Source organism: Mytilus trossulus, chromosome 5 (assembly GCF_036588685.1).
Source record: "Mytilus trossulus isolate FHL-02 chromosome 5, PNRI_Mtr1.1.1.hap1, whole genome shotgun sequence".
In the NCBI taxonomy this organism is placed as follows: Eukaryota; Metazoa; Mollusca; class Bivalvia; order Mytilida; family Mytilidae; genus Mytilus; species Mytilus trossulus.
The window spans coordinates 66,568,469-66,590,371 of record NC_086377.1 but is presented as its reverse complement, the minus strand read 5'-3'; the positions used below and the strand labels follow the sequence as shown (position 1 = coordinate 66,590,371).

Sequence of the window (21,903 nt, the reverse complement as noted above, 5' to 3'; positions counted from 1 at the left end):
CGTAATCATAAGATAAAACGTTTTTGAGTGTATTCAATGCTGTTCTTCCTTGTTTTGTTTTGGGGCTTTCTCTCTTGTTTTTCCTACGTCACTTCTTTTTCTTTTGCAGCAGAAACTCGCGACTAGCGTACACAATTGTTATCCTGCTGTCTTAGATGATTTAAATAGTATTGCAACATCAATTCCTATGATTACAAACTTGTTAGCAAAATTCTGTTTGCTATAATTGCATATATATACATAACCTTTTGTCTAAAAAATTGTATTTGAAGAGTCTTTTTTTGGATTACTGACAACACACCCTGTAATCTAGACACGTTGAATTAGGATCAAGTAATTTTCTTTATAATTTAAGGTGGTACCTAACACTACAGGGAGATAACTCTGTAAAATCAGCAGAACGTTTTAATGACGTTGTGTTCATAAGGGAATATTAAACTTCTCAATGATCAAAATAAGTGTTTGTCGAACTGCTATATAACCAGTGTAATTTTTCCGATTAAACGGTTGGTTCAAATTTTTTGAATTTTTTATATTTTTGTCAAAGGGTCAAAGTAAATACTTTGTCAAAATTTTAAGAAAATTAAACGAGCTAAATTAATTTTAGTTAAAGTGTTAGGTACCACCTTAAATGTGTGAATATCTTATTATACATGTAACACATGTTATAGCAAAGTAAAAATAATAAAAAAAATATTGTTCATAATATGGACTGAAATATAATTTTGTATTGGAATTCCTTTTGTGTCTCAAGCTGTGGTATTTGTACTATGGAAATCACATCATAGACTTGTGCTTTTCCGGCAATGTTCGACGAAACGGCAGATTAAACCTGGTTTAGGGGCTCGGTTAGAATGAACCTCGCATTTGTATGACAGTTGTTTAACGTTTTGGTATATTTATTATATTGGACGGTCAACAAAGTAATAGACATAGTGATAACTTACCAACAGTTGGTCTCTTGTGACATCTTTTTCTTTTTACTGAAAGTATTAATATTTTGTTTTATCCATTTGAAGAAATAGAAGCTTTTTTCACACAGATAATTTAAGATAACAATCAATTGTATTTTTTATATTTAAAAAGAATAAAAATTGTACAATAAAGGTACTATTTGTAAAAATGATAGATCTATAATCGTATCTTATACATATTTTGTGTATATTGATCAATTTACAGATTAATAGTCAAACAAAATTCCTATAAATGTGATCATTAAATGTAAAATGTTCGACTTTTTTGAAAATTGATGTAATTGTAAAACCCAATTATTGCCAGCGGCTTCATTTGATACACATTTAAATGTTTGAAAGAATGGTGTTTATGTTTAACCGTACATTCAACGTGGACTATTTGATAATTATATAAAAAGTCAATCCCGTTTATCATGGTATTCTGGGAATGTTTCCATGACGAGAAATAAGTTTAACGTGTTTAAAATGAAAACAACAATGATAGTATAACCCGACCCATATTGTTTTATCAAACATCAACATAGATGTTATGGTCATCTTGAATTTCGTTTTTCGCGATCTTGTGTCAAAAAATAATTTATTATTTTCCTACGAAATTTAAAAAAGTATGATTTCAACATTTTATAAATAAAACAATGAAAAAAAGATATTTGATATTTTCTTTGTTTTAAATATGATACAGTATTTGCTGCCATATCTTCCAGAATTATGTGGGATATAAATAAAAATATGACATTTGAGTTTTGGAATACTCCATCCCTTTCATTACTTCTTGAAACTAATTTTATACAAAATTTCCATTTGAAGATGTTTAAAGAGTTAAACCTTGTTGTCATCATGATTTAAACGCAAGTTAAACACGACGGGTGCCGCATGTGGAGCAGGATCTGCTTACCCTTCCGGAGCACCTGAGATCACCCCTAGTTTTTGGTGGGGTTCGTGTTGTTTATTCTTTTGTTTTCTATGTTGTGTCATGTGTACTATTGTTTTTCTGTTTGACTTTTCCATTTTTAGCCATGGCGTTGTCAGTTTGTTTTTGATTTATGAGTTTGACTGTCCCTTTGGTATCTTTCGTCCCTCTTTTTAAAAAAAGGGACAAAGACATTTATTAGGAATCAGAGACTAAATGTTTAACATATTTCTGGAATATAAATGTTATGTTGCAAAACATTTCTGTCTATTCTATGCAAGTAGTGTGCGTCTTTAAAAATACTATGCACACAAATGTAAATATCAGAACTTGTTGTCTGGAAAACCTCGTTTTAATATATTATTTGAAATATTGGATGAATATAGAAAACACTGTGTTTGTTTCTTAATTAAGGCCCAAACAGTATTAAGAAATAGATTTAAATCGATAATTGTATGAAGAAGTTTAAGTATTCCATATCAGTTTTAAAATATTTTTATATATCCTGATAACTTAATCAATAGTACAAGTTTTATTTAAAAGTTATAATCGGTGTTTTCTACTGTACATATATTTTGTAATGTCACATATTTCATCTTGAAAAAACATCTGATATACTAATAGTGTTTTTCATCGTGCTGACCATCTCTAAAAAAACAATTACAAGCTTGATACATTGAGTTTAATTTCAATTAATATGCTTTCCAAGTGTTTTTGCTTAAAATTCCAATTATAAAAGAAAAAAATAACTTACTTTCAATGGCTGGAACAAGTAACAATCCCAAAATACCTGTTATCGTGAAAAGTAATGACCTCATCGTTGATGCTTTTGCTGATTTGATTTAAACGTTGATGTGTTGTACAAATAACCAACTGACAACAGTTTATATAGTCATATCATTTGCGACATAAGGTATTGACTAAGGAAATTTACAATCTACATCATGACCAATCAGACAATTACATGTTACTCATGTTGACAGACCTTGGAAATCTTATCAAAAGTAGAAAATATAGAAGTAAAAGTTATGTGCCAGTTTAAAATTAACGCGAAACATAGTAAAACAACAAAATTATAATAAAAACTTGAAACGGAAATGAAAAAATACAGTTTGAATCGTCATTAAAAAGAAGGATTTGTGGTAAGATTGTCAATCAGACAACTCATTAAAACAATTGCGTGTGATTTACCTTCGACTTCACATATTTACAAGCATATTTTGATTGATTGGTGTTTAACGCCATTGTCAGCACTATTGTGCTTTTTGTGACGGTCAGGTGATTTTGGTGGCATTTTATAGAATTTTGTTGGAGTATCAACCAGTATATGTTTGCTGACAAAAATAATCGTTTACTTTTTGAAAAAATAAGGATTTTCTTATTCCAGGCATAGATTAACTTAGCCGTATTTGGCACAACTTTTTGGAATTTTGGATCCTCAATGCTCTTCAACTTTGTACTTGTTTGAGTTTATGCATATTTTTTATTTGAGCGTCACTGATGAGTCTTATGTAGACGAAACGCGCGTATGGCGTACTAAATTATAATCCTGGTACCTTTGATAACTATTTACGACTGAATTTGAGCGCACAGACTCGAGCTCTTATTGTCAGTGTTCACATATATTGGTTAACTGAATCAAAGGTAAATTTTACAGAGAAATTTATTGAAAATATGTAAACTGCCATAATTATCCAAAATAAACGCAAAAGTTAAAGCTAAATAGAAAAAAAAACGTGTCAATGGCATGATTTTTAAGGTATTTTTCTAATTAGGATGCAAACATTTATTGTGTTCTTTCAGTAATGAAAATGCAAACATAACGTCGATTTAGCACAATGTTAACACTCAAACATTTTTTTGGTTCATTTATATGTTTTGGAGTTTAGTATGATGTCTTTATTTTTGCTGAACGTGTATACATTTTTGTTAAGGGTCCAGCTGAAGCCGCTTCTTGTTGCGGGATTTTATCGCTGGGTTGAATCCCCATCATTGACCTTACTATTTGATCGTGTTGTGTGTTGTCTTAATAAAGAAGTGTTATTAAGTGTCTTGATGTATCGTTTTCAAATGTTTCATAAGTGTACGTACTGTCACCATAATCTTAAAATTTTGAAATGAAATTTTCACCAATTTAGTCATTTGTCTAGTTAGCAGATGGATACATTTATATTGTTCCATATAAAAACATATATTTATGGTTCTATTTAGAATTTTTCGAAAATCTTTGTACTTGTTTAGCTCTATAACTATTATGGTATGAGCGTCACTGATGAGTCTTGCGTAGACGAAACGCGTGTCTGGCGTATTAAATTATAATCCTGGTACCTTTGCTAACAATTTACAAAAATTGACCTACATAAAAGAGAGACAATTAACATTATTTAACAACAGGACTTTTACTAATATCACACATACATGTGTAGTATCAAACATTCGCGGAACAGGGAATCAGTGTGATTTAATATAAAAGGTTGTTCGATATTACATCACACGATGTATGAATTTGAAAGGAAGAGGATTTTCAGTTTATCTAAATTTAAAAACCGTTTATTATGAATTTTTGAAAATACATAAAAAAAATATACACACGTTGATTAGTTAAGCCATATGTCTGATATGATTGACAGAGATACTATGATATAACAATATTGAATAATTTTAAATAGAGACATACAGGCTTAATATTACAGGGTTGAATTTGTGGGTCAATACTCACGCTTCCAAGACATGTACTTGTAAATAATGTTTCAAAGGGACAGTCAAACTCATAAATCTAAAACAAACTGACAACGCTATGGCTAAAAATGAAAAAGACAAACAGAAAAACAACAGCATACATGACACAACATAGAAAAATAAAGAATAAACAACACGAACCCCACCAAAAACTAGGGGTGATCTCATGTGCTCCGGAAGGGTACGCAGATCCTGCTCCAAATGTGGCTCCCGTCATGTTACTTATGTGATAACAAATCCGGTAAATAGTCTTATTCGGTAGGTCACATTCATGAAAGGGAAGGGGATTGTAGTTACGACGTAAGGAACATATCCGATATCATTTGTGAAACTGTTATTCCATAACGGTCAGCCAACTCGTGATGGCGTCCGTAAAATTTAAGAAGGGATGATTTCAATTTCACGATTTGGTTTTATAGCTTTCTTGTGAGCAGAAACCCTCTATCAAAAAAATATTGATAGGAAATGCAAGCACGGGAATATCGTATCAATTTGGAGATATATACCTCGTATGCAGGTGCTGCTAGAATGTTGCTACTTAGAAATGGAAAGTTCACAATTGGAAAGCTGAAATCATCTTTTTTGTCGTAAAGTTTTGTTTTTAACCGCCCCTCGTTGTCAATTTCTAGATGTTAGTCAAGATATGAAGCCGACTTATTTGTATCTGTAGTATCCTTTATCTCTAGTTCGATGGGATAGATGTGTTCTACATAGTCACCAACTTTGTGATTGTTTAGTGAAAGAACATCATCTATATAGCGGAAAGTTGAGTTAAAGGATATTGCTAACTTCTTATCTTCTTCCTAAGAAGTTTTGGAGGTTTTTATGATTTGTATGAAATGAATGACATTTAATGCCTTCATGCCAATATTTTTATACTCAATGGAAAAATAAAGATACTAATATTCGCAGACCTATGTCTTATGAGCATATGAACGATGTATTGCAATATAACTGAAATATGTTTAATACATTTATTTACTTCAATGGACAAAACACTGCCCTTATTCTTACTTCACCTTCTAGAAAGGCATAAAAAAGAATCGGACAGCCAATAATGGTAAATGTCTGAGGTAAACCGTGTGTGTCTACTCGCTGTCCTGTTACTGTACAAGGTTATTTTCTTATTATCTAAATTTTCTTTTTCAAATGGGATGGGGTAATTTTAACTTTAATCTTTACTTGCCTTGATGTTAAACTTAATACGGAGCAAGATTATTTGACGCGTTTTATACATGTATGTCAGTCATTTTATCGTATACTGTGGATTCATTATTATTCGTTGGATATCAATTTTCGTGGTTTTCGTGGGTACTGGTGAAATTAAATGTTCAACGAATAACAATTTTTCTATAGACTTGTATGCAGACTTCGGCAAAACCACGAAATTAAATATCCACGAACTGTCAATTTTTCCCAAATCCACGAAAATTGGTACCCACGAAAATAAATGAATCCACAGTATCCATTTGATTAGAGAACAGGCAAGTATGAAACTATAGATATAGATTTCATAAATTTTGAGATTACGTTGTAACAGATGCATACACATAAGTTGAATGACTTGTCGATAGGTTGAAGCTTCGGTGTAAGTTTAATAATTTTTTGTAGTGATTATTCAAATATCCTAGATACTTTTGAAACATTTGTTTGATACTAACTTCATACATGACGTGTTAAATCATTTTCATTTGCATCCTTAATGAGAAAGTCAATTATTACGAACTTTAATATCCATTGTCTAATGTGCGTACGTGATGATAGATAGATGCATAAATAACACATGTTGTATTTACCTTGTATTCTTACTGATGTAATTAGTCATCTTTAAACTTCCTACGTACTTTTATAACAACTGTTTCGAAAGTACTTTTTCATTTACAATTATAAGAAGTTATTAGACAAAACATGATAATGGTACCTTGATAAATCACGTACAAGTAATCAAATATCTACGAAATTTCAGGTCTGCCTCAAACAACGAAAGTTGGTAGTCAATGACATTCACAGTATATTTTGATGGAAAACTATATCTATGAATTGTCATATTAGTTCTAATTACCAACGCTTGTTTTATCACCATTTCTAGATCTGCATGTGGATAGTTATTATGAAGAATAAATAACGAAAACGGAAAATGTGTTAAAGAGACAAAAACAAGATCAAAGAAGAACTGAAATCATACCAATACTACCAACGGGCCTTCAACAGAACATAATAGTCCCGTGCCCGGTGAAGGGCTTCTGCTTACATTGAAACATTAATCAAAACCTAACCTGTACAGCATGTTACTTCAGCAACCAGCCATTTTTGACTGGTTAAAGTTAACTTGTGACAGAACTTAATATTACTCTGACCAGTCCTTGGACCATAATTAAATAAACGGACTTGACTGCTGACAAGTATGACTGTTCAAGATGATATACAATATAGATATCTGAAAATGTTTATCAAGTTTCAATATCCTAAATACTTAAAGAGGGATGAAAAATACCAGAGGGAGAGTCAAGCTCATAGATTAAAAACAAACTGACAACGCCATGGCCAAAAATTTAAAAAAAACCCAAGATAAATGATAGTACAGAACACACAACATCGAAAACTAAAAACATGGCAAAACGAAACCTATCAAAACTGGGGGTGATCTCCGGTGTTCCTGAAGGGTAAGAAGATCAGGCTCCAACCGTGACACCCATCGTGTTGCTCTTGTTATTACAAACCAAGTGATAGTCTAATTTGGTAGGTCATATTCACGAAAAAAGAAGAAGACTGTAAAAACATATCCAATATAAAAGAGGAACGAAAGATACCAAAGGGACAGTCAATCTCATAAATCTAAAACAAACTGACAACGCCATAGCTAAAATGAAAAAGACAAAGAAAATAGTACACAGGACACAACATAGAAAACTAAAGAATAAACAACACGAACCCCACCATAAACTAGGGGTTATATCAGGTGCTCCGGAAGGGTAAGCAGATAATGCTCTACATGTGGCACCCGTCGTGTTGCTTATGTGATTACAAATCCTGTAAATAGTCTTATTTGGTAGGTCACATTCATGAAAGGGAAGGGGATTGTAGGATAGCAGTTTTGCTGTTTACTAGTATCCCAAGCTCTTTTGTTTGAACTCATGTTCTATGTAATGGTTTAAATACTTTTATTGAAGGCTTTATCTGCTGGAACAACGACATATTTGTCATGCAAAGAGTATTTCTCCTATCCAAGGTACTGAGGGAGTTGAATATATGTTTTTAGCCCACCTGGCCTGAAGGGCCAAGTGAACTTTTTTCATCACTTGGCGTCCGTCGACCGTCGTCGTCGTCGTCGTTAACTTTTACAAAAATCTTCTCCTCTAAAACTGCTGGGCCAAATTAAACCAAACTTAGCCACAATGATCATTGGGGTATCTTATTTAAAAATGTGTGGCGTGACCCGCCAAACCAACCAAGATGGCCGCCATGGCTAAACATAGAACATAGGGGTAAAATGCAGTTTTTAGCATATAACTCAAAAACCAAAGCATTTAGAGCAAATCTGACAGGTTTAAATTGTTTGACAGTTCAACATCTATCTGCCCTTAAATTTTCAGATGAATCGGAGTACCAGTTGTTGGGTTGCTGCCCCTGAATTAGTAATTTTAAGATATTTTAACTGTTTTTGGTTATTATCTTGAATATTATTATAGATAGAGATAAACTATAAACAGCAATAATGTTCAGCAGAGTAAGATTTACAAATAAGTCAACATGACCAAAATGATCAGTTGACCCATTTAGGAGTAATTGCCCTTTAAAGTCAATGTTTAACCATTTTTCGTAAATTTTATATATCTTTTACAAAAATCTTTTCCTCTGAAACTGCTGTGCCAAAAAAAATCCAAAGTTGGCCACAATCGTCTCTGGGGTATATAGTTTAAAAAATGTGTGGCGTGACCCGCCAATCTAACCAATATGGCCGCCATGGTTAAACATAAAATAGGGGTGAAATGCAGCTTTTGGCTTATAACTAACAAACCAAAGCATTTAGAGCAAATCTGACATGGGGTAAAACTGTTTATCAGGTCAAGATCTATTTGCCCTGAAATTTTCAGATGAATCAGAGAACCCGTTGTTGAGTTGCTTCCCCTGAATTGGTAATTTTAAGGAAATTTTGCTGTTTTTGATTATTATCTTGAATATTATTATAGATAGAGATAAACTGTAAACAGTAAGATTTACAAATGAGTCAACATGACCAAAATGGTCAATTGACACCATCAGGAGTTATTGTCCTTTATAGTCAGTTTTAAACAATTTTCATAAAATTTGTAATTTTTTTACTACCGGTAACATTTTCCACAGAAACTACTGGGCCACGTTCATTATAGATAGTGATAATTGTAAGCAGCAAGAATGTTCAGTAAAGTAAGATGTACAAACACATCACAATCACCAAAACATAATTTTGTCATGAATCCATCTGCTTCCTTTGTTTCATATTCACATAGACCAAGGTGAGCGACACAGGCTCTTTAGAGCCTCTAGTTTTATAATCCAGAAACGCCCTTCGAAAGAATAACATTTATAACGTGTTGTTTACATTTTTTTTTCCAAACCGTATTTGAATTACTTTGATTGAAATCATAATAAATATACATGTTGCTCGTTTCTTTTTTTTATATAGATTAGCCCGTTGATTTTCCCGTTTGAATGGTTTTACACTTGTAATGTTGGGGCCTTTATAGCTTGTTGTTCGGTGTGAGCCAAGGCTTCGTGTTGAAGGCCGTACCTTGATCTATAATGGTTTACTTTTATAAATTGTTATTTGGATGGATAGTTGTCTCATTGGCCCTCATACCACATCTTCCTATACCTACTAAGAGAGCATTCAAAGGCAAAAGCGAAGGACAACAGAATATACTATACACAAGAAGAAAAAGGACAAATACAGTTTCAACTATCTAAAACACTAAAACTGACAACTGAGGACTGAACAACACGAACACATTAAAAGCAGGTATAATATTGAGTGATCCGTTACAGGAAGCAGATCTAGTTCCTCGAGTATTAGTGCATTTTTGTAAAGCAGGTTCAATAAGGTTTATTGTAAAATATTGATACCCATTTATACTTTACTTTTCAATAGTAAACGTCCAATGTCTAAGCAGTTGAATAAAATATAACCAACTACATGTTTACATATCTCATTTCAAATGCTACTCTCGTACACTATACCAGTAGTTTATTACAATTATTCTGAATATATTAATTAAAGAAGTAAACAAAATCATGAAAATTGACAGTAGATTTATTTGTAAAAGACAGTTGAATCGTCGTTCCTACAAACTTAAAGACTTTGTAACCAATCTTTTATAATCTGGAAGTTACTATCCATCCACTTGATGTTCGCTTGTGTTGTCTCAATTGCTCTGTCGAATGCTGCTGATGAACTGCCTAAATCGGGAATACTATCCTTAAAGGTCTGAAGCTGTTAAAAGATTGATATTGGTATTTGCAATGGAGAATGGTAGAAATTAGAGTAGAGGAAAATTACAAAAAAATTTAATATGCCATGTACATATATAAAACAATATAAAAACGAAATATCAAAATTAAACTTCAAAATACAGAATAGGAAGAATCACGTCGGAGTCATTTTGAAAACACCACCTTAGTTCAAGCATGGCTAGATTTGGGAGATTTATACATTCGGCTCTAAATGTTCCTGTCTTAATATTATTATTTTTGTTGAAGTGTTATTACAGGATAACATTTATTCTATTACTTACTTTGAAGAGCAAAAAATCTTAAACAAAAACTGCTTTGAAAACACGAGCCCACATTTAGAACTAAGCTAATTTTGCACACTACTTGTTACCAATATAATATATCAAGTATCAATCTGATGAAATATAATGATGAACAGTAGTAACTAACACAAAAAAGATATTTACAAAGTAGAATAAGGTGGTACCCAACACCTTCACTAAAATTAATTTGGCTCGTTTAATTTTCATAAAAATTTTACAAAGTATTTACAAAATTATAAAAAAAAATCAAAAATTTGAACCAACCATTTTATCAGAAAAAATACACTGGTTATATAGCAATTTGACAAACACTTATTTTAATCATTGAGATGCTTAATAGATCCTTTAAAACACAACATAATTAAAACGTTGAGCTGATTTTACAGAGTTATCTCCCTGTAGTGTTAGGTATCTCCTTAAAAAAAAAAAAAAAGACAAACAAGACATACAAATTCGAACAGCTTCCAAATTCCATCCTGCAAAACACAGTACTGAAAAGAGTCATATTTTCCAAGAACTATCACCGACTGGAACAAAATACAGGACAACATTGTAAATTGCACTTCAGTCGACTCTTTCAAATCTTCAATTTCAAAGCATCAATATTAACTCAATTACAACATCTTACTTTATTATACAAAACATTTTATATTTTTAATTTTTCCTATTTTTTTAAAATTGTACATTTTTCCAATCTATGTCTTGTTGTAAGTTTCCTCCTGTGACATAATCTTCAATTTGTTGAAGGCGGTCACTATATGGTAGAAAAAAAAAAGAAAAAAAAAATTAATGCACATGTCTTTTTCACTTTATCATCATACCGACAGTAGATCAAATTCAGTATTAAACTTGGCTGTAACCCCTCCTATGAGCCCTATATCATCTTACCGATTGTAGAACAAATTCAGTATTAAACTTGGCTGTAACCCCTCCTAAGAGAAGTGAAGCTTACCGACTGTAGATCAAATTCAGTATTAAACTTGGCTGTAACCCCTCCTAATATAAATGAAGCTTACCGACTGTAGATCAAATTCAGTATTAAACTTGACTGTAGCCCCTCCTAATATAAATGAAGCTTACCGACTGTAGATAAAATTCAGTATTAAACTTAGCTGTAACCCCTCCTAAGAGAAATGAAGCTTACCGGCTGTAGATCAAATTCAGAATTAAACTTGGCTGTAACCTACTAAGAGATATGAAGCTTACTGACTGTAGATCAAATTCAGTATTAAACTTGGCTGTAAACCCTCCTAAGAGAAGTGAAGCTTACCGACTGTAGATCAAATTCAGAATTAAACTTGGCTGTAACCTCCTAAGAGAAATGAAGCTTACCGACTGTAGATCAAATTCAGTATAAAACTTGGCTGTAACTCCTCCTAAGAGAAATGAAGGTTACCGACTGTAGATCAAATTCAGTATTAAACTTGGCTGTAACCCCTCCTAAGATATATGAAGCTTACCGACTGTAGATCAAATTCAGTATTAAACTTGGCTGTAACCCCTCCTAAGAGAAATGAAGCTTACCGACTGTAGATCAAATTCAGTATTAGACTTGGCTGTAACCCCTCCTAAGAGAAATGAAGCTTACCGACTGTAGATCAAATTCAATATTAAACTTGACTGTAACCCCTCCTAAGAAAAATGAAGCTAACCGACTGTAGATCAAATTCAGTATTAAACTTGGCTGTAACCCCGCCTAAGAGAAATGAAGCTTACCGACTGTAGATCAAATCCAGTATTTAACTTGGCTGTAACCCCTCCTAAGAGAAGTGAAGCTTACCGACTGTAGATCAAATTCAGTATTAAACTTGGCTGTAACCCCTCCTAAGAGCCCTATGTCATCTTAAATTCAGTATTAAACTTGGCTGTAACCCTTCCTTAAAGAAATAAAGCTTACCGACTGTTGATCATATTTAGTATTAAACTTGGCTGTAACCCCTCCTAAAAGAAATGAAGCTTACCGACTGTAGATCATAGTCAGTATTAAACTTGGCTGTAACCCCTCCTAAAAGAAATAAAGCTTACCGACTGTAGATCATATTTAGTATTAAATTTGGCTGTAACCCCTGCTAAGATAAATGAAGCTTACCGACTGTAGATCATATTCAGTATTAAACTTGGCTGTAACCCCTCCTAAGAGAAATGAAGCTTATCGACTGTAGATCATATTCAGTATTAAACTTGGACGTAACCCCTCATAAGAGAAGTGAAGCTTACCGACTATAGATCATATTCAGTATTAAACTTGGCTGTAACCCCTCCTAAGAGAAATGAAGCTTACCGACTGTAGATCATATTCAGTATTAAACTTGGCTGTAACCCCTCATAATAGAAATGAAGCTTACCGACTGTAGATCAAATTCAGTATTAAACTTGGCTGTAACCCCTCCTAAGAGAAATGAAGCTTACCGACTGTAGATCATATTTGGTATTAAACTTGGCTGTAACCCCTCCTGAGAGAAGTGAAGCTTACCGACTGTAGATCATATTCAGTATTAAACTTGGCTGTAACCCCTCCTAAGAGAAATGAAGCTTATCGACTGTAGATCATATTCAGTATTAAACTTGGACGTAACCCCTCATAAGAGAAGTGAAGCTTACCGACTATAGATCATATTCAGTATTAAACTTGGCTGTAACCCCTCCTAAGAGAAATGAAGCTTACCGACTGTAGATCATATTCAGTATTAAACTTGGCTGTAACCCCTCATAATAGAAATGAAGCTTACCGACTGTAGATCAAATTCAGTATTAAACTTGGCTGTAACCCCTCCTAAGAGAAATGAAGCTTACCGACTGTAGATCATATTTGGTATTAAACTTGGCTGTAACCCCTCCTGAGAGAAGTGAAGCTTACCGACTGTAGATCATATTCAGTATTAAACTTGGCTGTAACCCCTCCTAAGAGAAATGAAGCTTACCGACTGTAGATCATATTCAGTATTAAACTTGGCTGTAACCCCTCCTACGAGAAATGAAGCTTACCGACTGTAGATCAAATTCAGTATTAAATTTGGCTATAACCCCTCTTAAGAGAAATGAAGCTTACCGACTGTAGATCAAATTCAGTATTAAACTTGGCTGTAACCTACTAAGAGATATGAAGCTTACTGACTGTAGATCAAATTCAGTATTAGACTTGGCTGTAACCTCCTAGGAGAAATGAAGCTTACCGACTGTAGATCAAATTCAGTATTAAACTTGGCTGTAACCTCCTAAGAGAAAAATGAAGCTTACCGACTGTAGATCAAATTCAGTATTAAACTTGGCTGTTACCCCTCCTAAGAGAAATGAAGCTTACCGACTGTAGATCAAATTCAGTATTAAACTTGGCTGTAACCCCTCCTAAAAAAAGTGAAGCTTACCGACTGAAGATCATATTTAGTATTAAACTTGGCTGTAACCCCTCCTAAGAGAAATGAAGCTTACCGACTGTAGATCAAATTCAGTATTTAACTTGGCTGTAACCCCTCCTAAGAGAAATGAAGCTTACCGACTGTAGATCAAATTCAGTATTAAACGAGGCTGTAACCCCTCCTAAGAGAAGTGAAGCTTACCGACTGTAGATCAAATTCAGTATTAAACTTGGCTATAACCACTCCTAAGAGAAATGAAGCTTACCGACTGTAGATCAAATTCAGTATTAAACTTGGCTGTAACCCCTCCTACGAGAAATGAAGCTTACAGACTGTAGATCAAATTCAGTATTAAACTTGGCTACTATAACCCCTCCTAACAGAAATGAAGCTTACCGACTGTAGATCAAATTCAGTATTAAACTTGGCTGTAACCTACTAAGAGATATGAAGCTTACTGACTGTAGATCAAATTCAGTATTAGACTTGGCTGTAACCTCCTAAGAGAAATGAAGCTTACCGAGTGTAGATCAAATTCAGTATTAAACTTGGCTGTAACCCCTCCTAAGAGAAACGAAGCTTACCGACTGTAGATCAAATTCAATATTAAACTTGGCTGTAACCCCTCCTAAGAGAAATGAAGCTTACCGACTGTAGATCAAGTTCAGTATTAAACTTGGCTGTAACCCCTCCTAAGAGAAATGAAGCTTATCGACTGTAGATCAAATTCAGTATTTAACTTGGCTGTAACCCCTCCTAAGAGAAATGAAGCTTACCGACTGTAGATCAAATTCAGTATTAAACTTGGCTGTAACCCCTCCTAAGAGAAATGAAGCTAACCGACTGTAGATCAAATTCAGTATTAGACTTGGCTGTAACCTCCTAGGAGAAATGAAGCTTACCGACTGTAGATCAAATTCAGTATTAAACTTGGCTGTAACCCCTCCTAAGAGAAACGAAGCTTACCGACTGTAGATCAAATTCAGTATTAAACTTGGCTGTAACCCCTCCTAAGAGAAATGAAGCTTACCGACTGTAGATCAAATTCAGTATTAAACTTGGCTGTAACCTACTAAGAGATATGAAGCTTACTGACTGTAGATCAAATTCAGTATTAGACTTGGCTGTAACGTCCTAAGAGAAATGAAGCTTACCGACTGTAGATCAAATTCAGTATTAAACTTGGCTGTAACCCCTCCTAAGAGAAATGAAGCTTACCGACTGTAGATCAAGTTCAGTATTAAACTTGGCTGTAACCCCTCCTAAGAGAAATGAAGCTTACCGACTGTAGATCAAATTCATTATTAAACTTGGCTGTAACCCCTCCTAAGAGAAATGAAGCTTACCGACTGTAGATCAAACTCAGTATTAAATTTGGCTGTAACCCCTCCTACGAGAAATGAAGCTTACCGACTGTAGATCAAATTCAGTATTAAACTTGGCTATAACCCCTCCTAAGAGAAATGAAGCTTACCGACTGTAGATCAAATTCAGTATTAAACTTGGCTGTAACCTCCTAAGAGAAAAATTAAGCTTACCGATTGTAGATCAAATTCAGTATTTAACTTGGCTGTAACTCCTCCTAAGAGAAATGAAGCTTACCGAATGTAGATCAAATTCAGTTTTAAACTTGGCTGTAACCTCTCCTAAGAGAAATGAAGCTTACCGACTGTAAATCAAATTCAGTATTTAACTTGGCTGTAACCCATCCTAAGAGAAATGAAGCTTACCGACTGTAGATCAAATTCAGTATTAAACTTGGCTGTAACCCCTCCTAAGAGAAATAAAGCTTACCGACTGTAGATCAAATTCAGTATTAAACTTGGCTGTAACCCCTCCTAAGAGAAATGAAGCTTACCGACTGTAGATCAAAATCAGTATTAAACTTGGCTGTAAATCCTCCTAGGAGAAGTGAAGCTTACCGACTGTAGATCAAATTCAGTATTAAACTTGGCTGTAACCCCTCCTTAGAGAAATGAAGCTTACCGACTGTAGATCAAATTCAGTATTAAACTTGGCTGTAACCCCTCCTAAGAGAAGTGAAGCTTACCAACTGTAGATCAAATTCAGTATTAAACTTGGCTGTAAACTCTCCTCAGAGAAGTGAAGCTTACCGACTGTAGATCAAATTCAGTATTTAACTTGGCTGTAACCCCTCATAAGAGAAATGAAGCTTACCGACTGTAGATCAAATTCAGTATTAAACTTGGCTGTAACCCCTCCTAAGAGAAATGAAGCTTACCGACTGTAGATCAAATTCAGTATTAAACAAGGCTGTTACCCCTACTAAGAGAAATGAAGCTTACCGACTGTAGATCAAATTCAGTATTAAACAAGGCTGTAACCCCTACTAAGAGAAATGAAGCTTACCGACTGTAGATCAAATTCAGTATTAAACAAGGCTGTTACCCCTCCTAAAAGAAATGAAGCTTACCGACTGTAGATCATATTTCGTATTAAACTTGGCTGTAACCCCTCCTATGAGACATGAAGCTTACCGACTGTAGATCATATTTAGTATTAAACTTGGCTGTAACCCCTCCTAAGAGATATGAAGCTTACCGACTGTAGATCAAATTCAGTATTAAACTTGGCTGTAACCCCTCCTAAGAGAAATGAAGCTTACCGACTGTAGATCAAATTCAGTATTAAACTTGGCTGTAACCCCTCCTAAGAGAAATGAAGCTTACCGACTGTAGATTAAATTCAGTATTAAACTTCGCTGTAACCCCTCTTAAGAGAAATAAAGCTTACCGACTGTAGATCAAATTCAGTATTAAACTTGGCTGTAAACCCTCCTAAGAGAAGTGAAGCTTACCGACTGTAGATCAAATTCAGTATTAAACTTGGCTGTAACCCCTCCTTAGAGAAATGAAGCTTACCGACTGAAGATCAAATTCAGTATTAAACTTGGCTGTAACCCCTCCTAAGAGAAGTGAAGCTTACCAACTGTAGATCAAATTCAGTATTAAACTTGGCTGTAACCCCTCCTAAGAGAAGTGAAGCTTACCGACTGTAGATCAAATTCAGTATTAAACTTGGCTGTTACCCCTCCTAAGAGAAATGAAGCTTACCGACTGTAGATCAAATTCAGTATTAAACTTGGCTGTAACCCCTCCTAAGAGAAATGAAGCTTACCGACTGTAGATTAAATTCAGTATTAAACTTGGCTGTAACCCCTGCTAAGAGAAGTGAAGCTTACCAACTGTAGATCAAATTCAGTATTAAACTTGGCTGTAACCCCTCCTAAGAGAAGTGAAGCTTACCGACTGTAGATCAAATTCAGTATTAAACTTGGCTGTTACCCCTCCTAAGAGAAATGAAGCTTACCGACTGTAAATCAAATTCAGTATTAAACTTGGCTGTAACCCCTCCTAAGAGAAATGAAGCTTACCGACTGTAGATCAAATTCAGTATTAAACTTGGCTGTAACCCCTCCTAAGAGAAATGAAGCTTACCGACTGTAGATCAAATTCAGTATTTAACTTGGCTGTAACTCCTCCTAAGAGAAATGAAGCTTACCGACTGTAGATCAAATTCAGTTTTAAACTTGGCTGTAACCTCTCCTAAGAGAAATGAAGCTTACCGACTGTAAATCAAATTCAGTATTTAACTTGGCTGTAACCCATCCTAAGAGAAATGAAGCTTACCGACTGTAGATCAAATTCAGTATTAAACTTGGCTGTAACCCCTCCTAAGAGAAATAAAGCTTACCGACTGTAGATCAAATTCAGTATTAAACTTGGCTGTAACCCCTCCTAAGAGAAATGAAGCTTACCGAATGTAGATCAAAATCAGTATTAAACTTGGCTGTAACTCCTCCTAGGAGAAGTGAAGCTTACCGACTGTAGATCAAATTCAGTATTAAACTTGGCTGTAACCCCTCCTTAGAGAAATGAAGCTTACCGACTGTAGATCAAATTCAGTATTAAACTTGGCTGTAACCCCTCCTAAGAGAAGTGAAGCTTACCAACTGTAGATCAAATTCAGTATTAAACTTGGCTGTAAACTCTCCTCAGAGAAGTGAAGCTTACCGACTGTAGATCAAATTCAGTATTAAACTTGGCTGTAACCCCTCATAAGAGAAATGAAGCTTACCGACTGTAGATCAAATTCAGTATTAAACTTGGCTGTAACCCCTCCTAAGAGAAATGAAGCTTACCGACTGTAGATCAAATTCAGTATTAAACAAGGCTGTTACCCCTACTAAGAGAAATGAAGCTTACCGACTGTAGATCAAATTCAGTATTAAACAAGGCTGTTACCCCTCCTAAAAGAAATGAAGCTTACCGACTGTAGATCATATTTCGTATTAAACTTGGCTGTAACCCCTCCTATGAGACATGAAGCTTACCGACTGTAGATCATATTTAGTATTAAACTTGGCTGTAACCCCTCCTAAGAGATATGAAGCTTACCGACTGTAGATCAAATTCAGTATTAAACTTGGCTGTAACCCCTCCTAAGAGAAATGAAGCTTACCGACTGTAGATCAAATTCAGTATTAAACTTGGCTGTAACCCCTCCTAAGAGAAATGAAGCTTACCGACTGTAGATTAAATTCAGTATTAAACTTCGCTGTAACCCCTCTTAAGAGAAATAAAGCTTACCGACTATATCAAATTCAGTATTAAACTTGACTGTAAACCCTCCTAAGAGAAATGAAGCTTACCGACTGTAGATCAAATTCAGTATTAAACTTGGCTGTAACCCCTCCTAAGAGAAATGAAGCTTACCGACTGTAGATTAAATTCAGTATTAAACTTCGCTGTAACCCCTCTTAAGAGAAATAAAGCTTACCGACTGTAGATCAAATTCAGTATTTAACTTGGCTGTAACTCCTCCTAGGAGAAGTGAAGCTTACCGACTGTAGATCAAATTCAGTATTAAACTTGGCTGTAAACCCTCCTAAGAGAAATGAAGCTTACCGACTGTAGATCAAATTCAGTATTAAACTTGGCTGTAAACCCTCCTAAGAGAAATAAAGCTTACCGACTGTAGATCAAATTAAGTATTAAACTTGGCTGTAAACCCTCCTAAGAGAAATGAAGCTTACCGACTGTAGATTAAATTCAGTATTAAACTTCGCTGTAACCCCTCTTAAGAGAAATAAAGCTTACCGACTGTAGATCAAATTCAGTATTTAACTTGGCTGTAACTCCTCCTAAGAGAAATGAAGCTTACCGACTGTAGATCAAATTCAGTTTTAAACTTGGCTGTAACCTCTCCTAAGAGAAATGAAGCTTACCGACTGTAAATCAAATTCAGTATTAAACTTGGCTGTAACCCCTCCTAAGAGAAATGAAGCTTACCGACTGTAGATCAAATTCAGTATTAAACTTGGCTGTAACCCCTCCTAAGAGAAATAAAGCTTACCGACTGTAGATCAAATTCAGCATTAAACTTGGCTGTAACCCCTCCAAAGAGAAATGAAGCTTACCGACTGTAGATCAAAATCAGTATTAAACTTGGCTGTAACTCCTCCTAGGAGAAGTGAAGCTTACCGACTGTAGATCAAATTCAGTATTAAACTTGGCTGTAACCCCTCCTTAGAGAAATGAAGCTTACCGACTGTAGATCAAATTCAGTATTAAACTTGGCTGTAACCCCTCCTAAGAGAAGTGAAGCTTACCGACTGTAGATCAAATTCAGTATTAAACTTGGCTGTAACACCTCCTAAGAGAAATGAAGCTTACCGACTGTAGATCAAACTCAGTATTTAACTTGGCTGTAACCCCTTGTAAGAGAAATGAAGCTTACCGACTGTAGATCAAATTCAGTATTAAACTTGGCTGTAACCCCTCCTAAGAGAAATAAAGCTCACCGACTGTAGGTCAAATTCAGTATTAAACTTGGCTGTAACCCCTCCTAAGAGAAATGAAGCTTACCGACTGTAGATCAAATTCAGTATTAAACTTGGCTGTAAACCCTCCTAAGAGAAATGAAGCTTACCGACTGTAGATCAAATTCAGTATTTAACTTGGCTGTAACCCCTCCTAAGAGAAATGAAGCTTATGACTGTAACCCCTCCTAAGAGAAATGAAGCTTACCGACTGTAGATCAAATTCAGTATTAAACTTGGCTGAAACCCCTCCTACGAGAAATGAAGCTTACCGACTGTAGATCAAATTCAGTATTAAACTTCGCTGTAACCCCTCCTAAGAGAAATGAAGCTTACCGACTGTAGATCAAATTCAGTATTAAAATTGGCTGTAACCCCTGCTAAGAGAAGTGAAGCTTACCGACTGTAGATCAAATTCAGTTTTAAACTTGGCTGTAACCCCTCCTTAGAGAAGTGAAGCTTACCGACTGTAGATCAAATTCAGTATTAAACTTGGCTGTAACCCCTCCTAAGAAAAATGAAGCTTACCGACTGTAGATCAAATTCAGTATTAAACTTGGCTGTAACCCCTCCTTAGAGAAATGAAGCTTACCGACTGTAGATCAAATTCAGTATTAAACTTGGCTGTAACCCCTCCTTAGAGAAGTGAAGCTTACCGACTGTAGATCAAATTCAGTATTAAACTTGGCTGTAACCCCTCCTAAGAGAAATGAAGCTTACCGACTGTAGATCAAATTCAGTATTTAACTTGGCTGTAACTCCTCCTAAGAGAAATGAAGCTTACCGACTGTAGATCAAATTCAGTTTTAAACTTGGCTGTAACCTCTCCTAAGAGAAATGAAGCTTACCGACTGTAAATCAAATTCAGTATTTAACTTGGCTGTAACCCCTCCTAAGAGAAATGAAGCTTACCGACTGTAGATCAAATTCAGTATTAAACTTGGATGTAACCCCTCCTAAGAGAAATAAAGCTTACCGACTGTAGATCAAATTCAGTATTAAACTTGGCTGTAACCCCTCCTAAGAGAAATGAAGCTTACCGACTGTAGATCAAAATCAGTATTAAACTTGGCTGTAACTCCTCCTAGGAGAAGTGAAGCTTACCGACTGTAGATCAAATTCAGTATTAAACTTGGCTGTAACCCCTCCTTAGAGAAATGAAGCTTACCGACTGTAGATCAAATTCAGTATTAAACTTGGCTGTAACCCCTCCTAAAAGAAGTGAAGCTTACCAACTGTAGATCAAATTCAGTATTAAACTTGGCTGTAAACTCTCCTCAGAGAAGTGAAGCTTACCGACTGTAGATCAAATTCAGTATTAAACTTGGCTGTAACCCCTCATAAGAGAAATGAAGCTTACCGACTGTAGATCAAATTCAGTATTAAACTTGGCTGTAACCCCTCCTAAGAGAAATGAAGCTTACCGACTGTAGATCAAATTCAGTATTAAACAAGGCTGTTACCCCTACTAAGAGAAATGAAGCTTACCGACTGTATATCAAATTCAGTATTAAACAAGGCTGTAACCCCTACTAAGAAAAATGAAGCTTACCGACTGTAGATCAAATTCAGTATTAAACAAGGCTGTTACCCCTCCTAAAAGAAATGAAGCTTACCGACTGTAGATCATATTTCGTATTAAACTTGGCTGTAACCCCTCCTACGAGACATGAAGCTTACCGACTGTAGATCATATTTAGTATTAAACTTGGCTGTAACCCCTCCTAAGAGATATGAAGCTTACCGACTGTAGATCAAATTCAGTATTAAACTTGGCTGTAACCCCTCCTAAGAGAAATGAAGCTTACCGACTGTAGATCAAATTCAGTATTAAACTTGGCTGTAACCCCTCATAAGAGAAATGAAGCTTACCGACTGTAGATTAAATTCAGTATTAAACTTCGCTGTAACCCCTCTTAAGAGAAAAAAAGCTTACCGACTGTAGATCAAATTCAGTATTAAACTTGGCTGTAAACCCTCCTAAGAGAAATGAAGCTTACCGACTGTAGATCAAATTCAGTATTTAACTTGGCTGTAACCCCTCCTAAGAGAAATGAAGCTTACCGACTGTAGGTCAAATTCAGTATTAAACTTGGCTGTAACCCCTCCTAAGAGATATGAAGCTTACCGACTGTAGATCAAATTCAGTATTAAACTTGGCTGTAACCCCTCCTAAGAGAAATGAAGCTTACCGACTGTAGATCAAATTCAGTATTAAACTTGGCTGTAACCCCTCCTAAGAGAAATGAAGCTTACCGACTGTAGATCAAATTCACTTTTAAACTTGGCT

At 35.0% G+C, this 21,903-nt stretch overlaps 1 protein-coding gene across 1 annotated transcript in view; it reads right to left on the bottom strand.

Moving 5' to 3' along the window:
• Positions 1-9,952: 9,952 nt before the first annotated feature.
• The window catches only part of LOC134718224 (aminopeptidase N-like), a 40,876-nt gene continuing 28,925 nt past the window's right edge, over positions 9,953-21,903 (bottom strand). The window contains exon 8 of the mRNA XM_063580718.1: positions 9,953-10,093. Coding sequence (XP_063436788.1) covers positions 9,953-10,093 — 141 coding nt within the window. The remainder of the gene's footprint in view (positions 10,094-21,903) is intronic.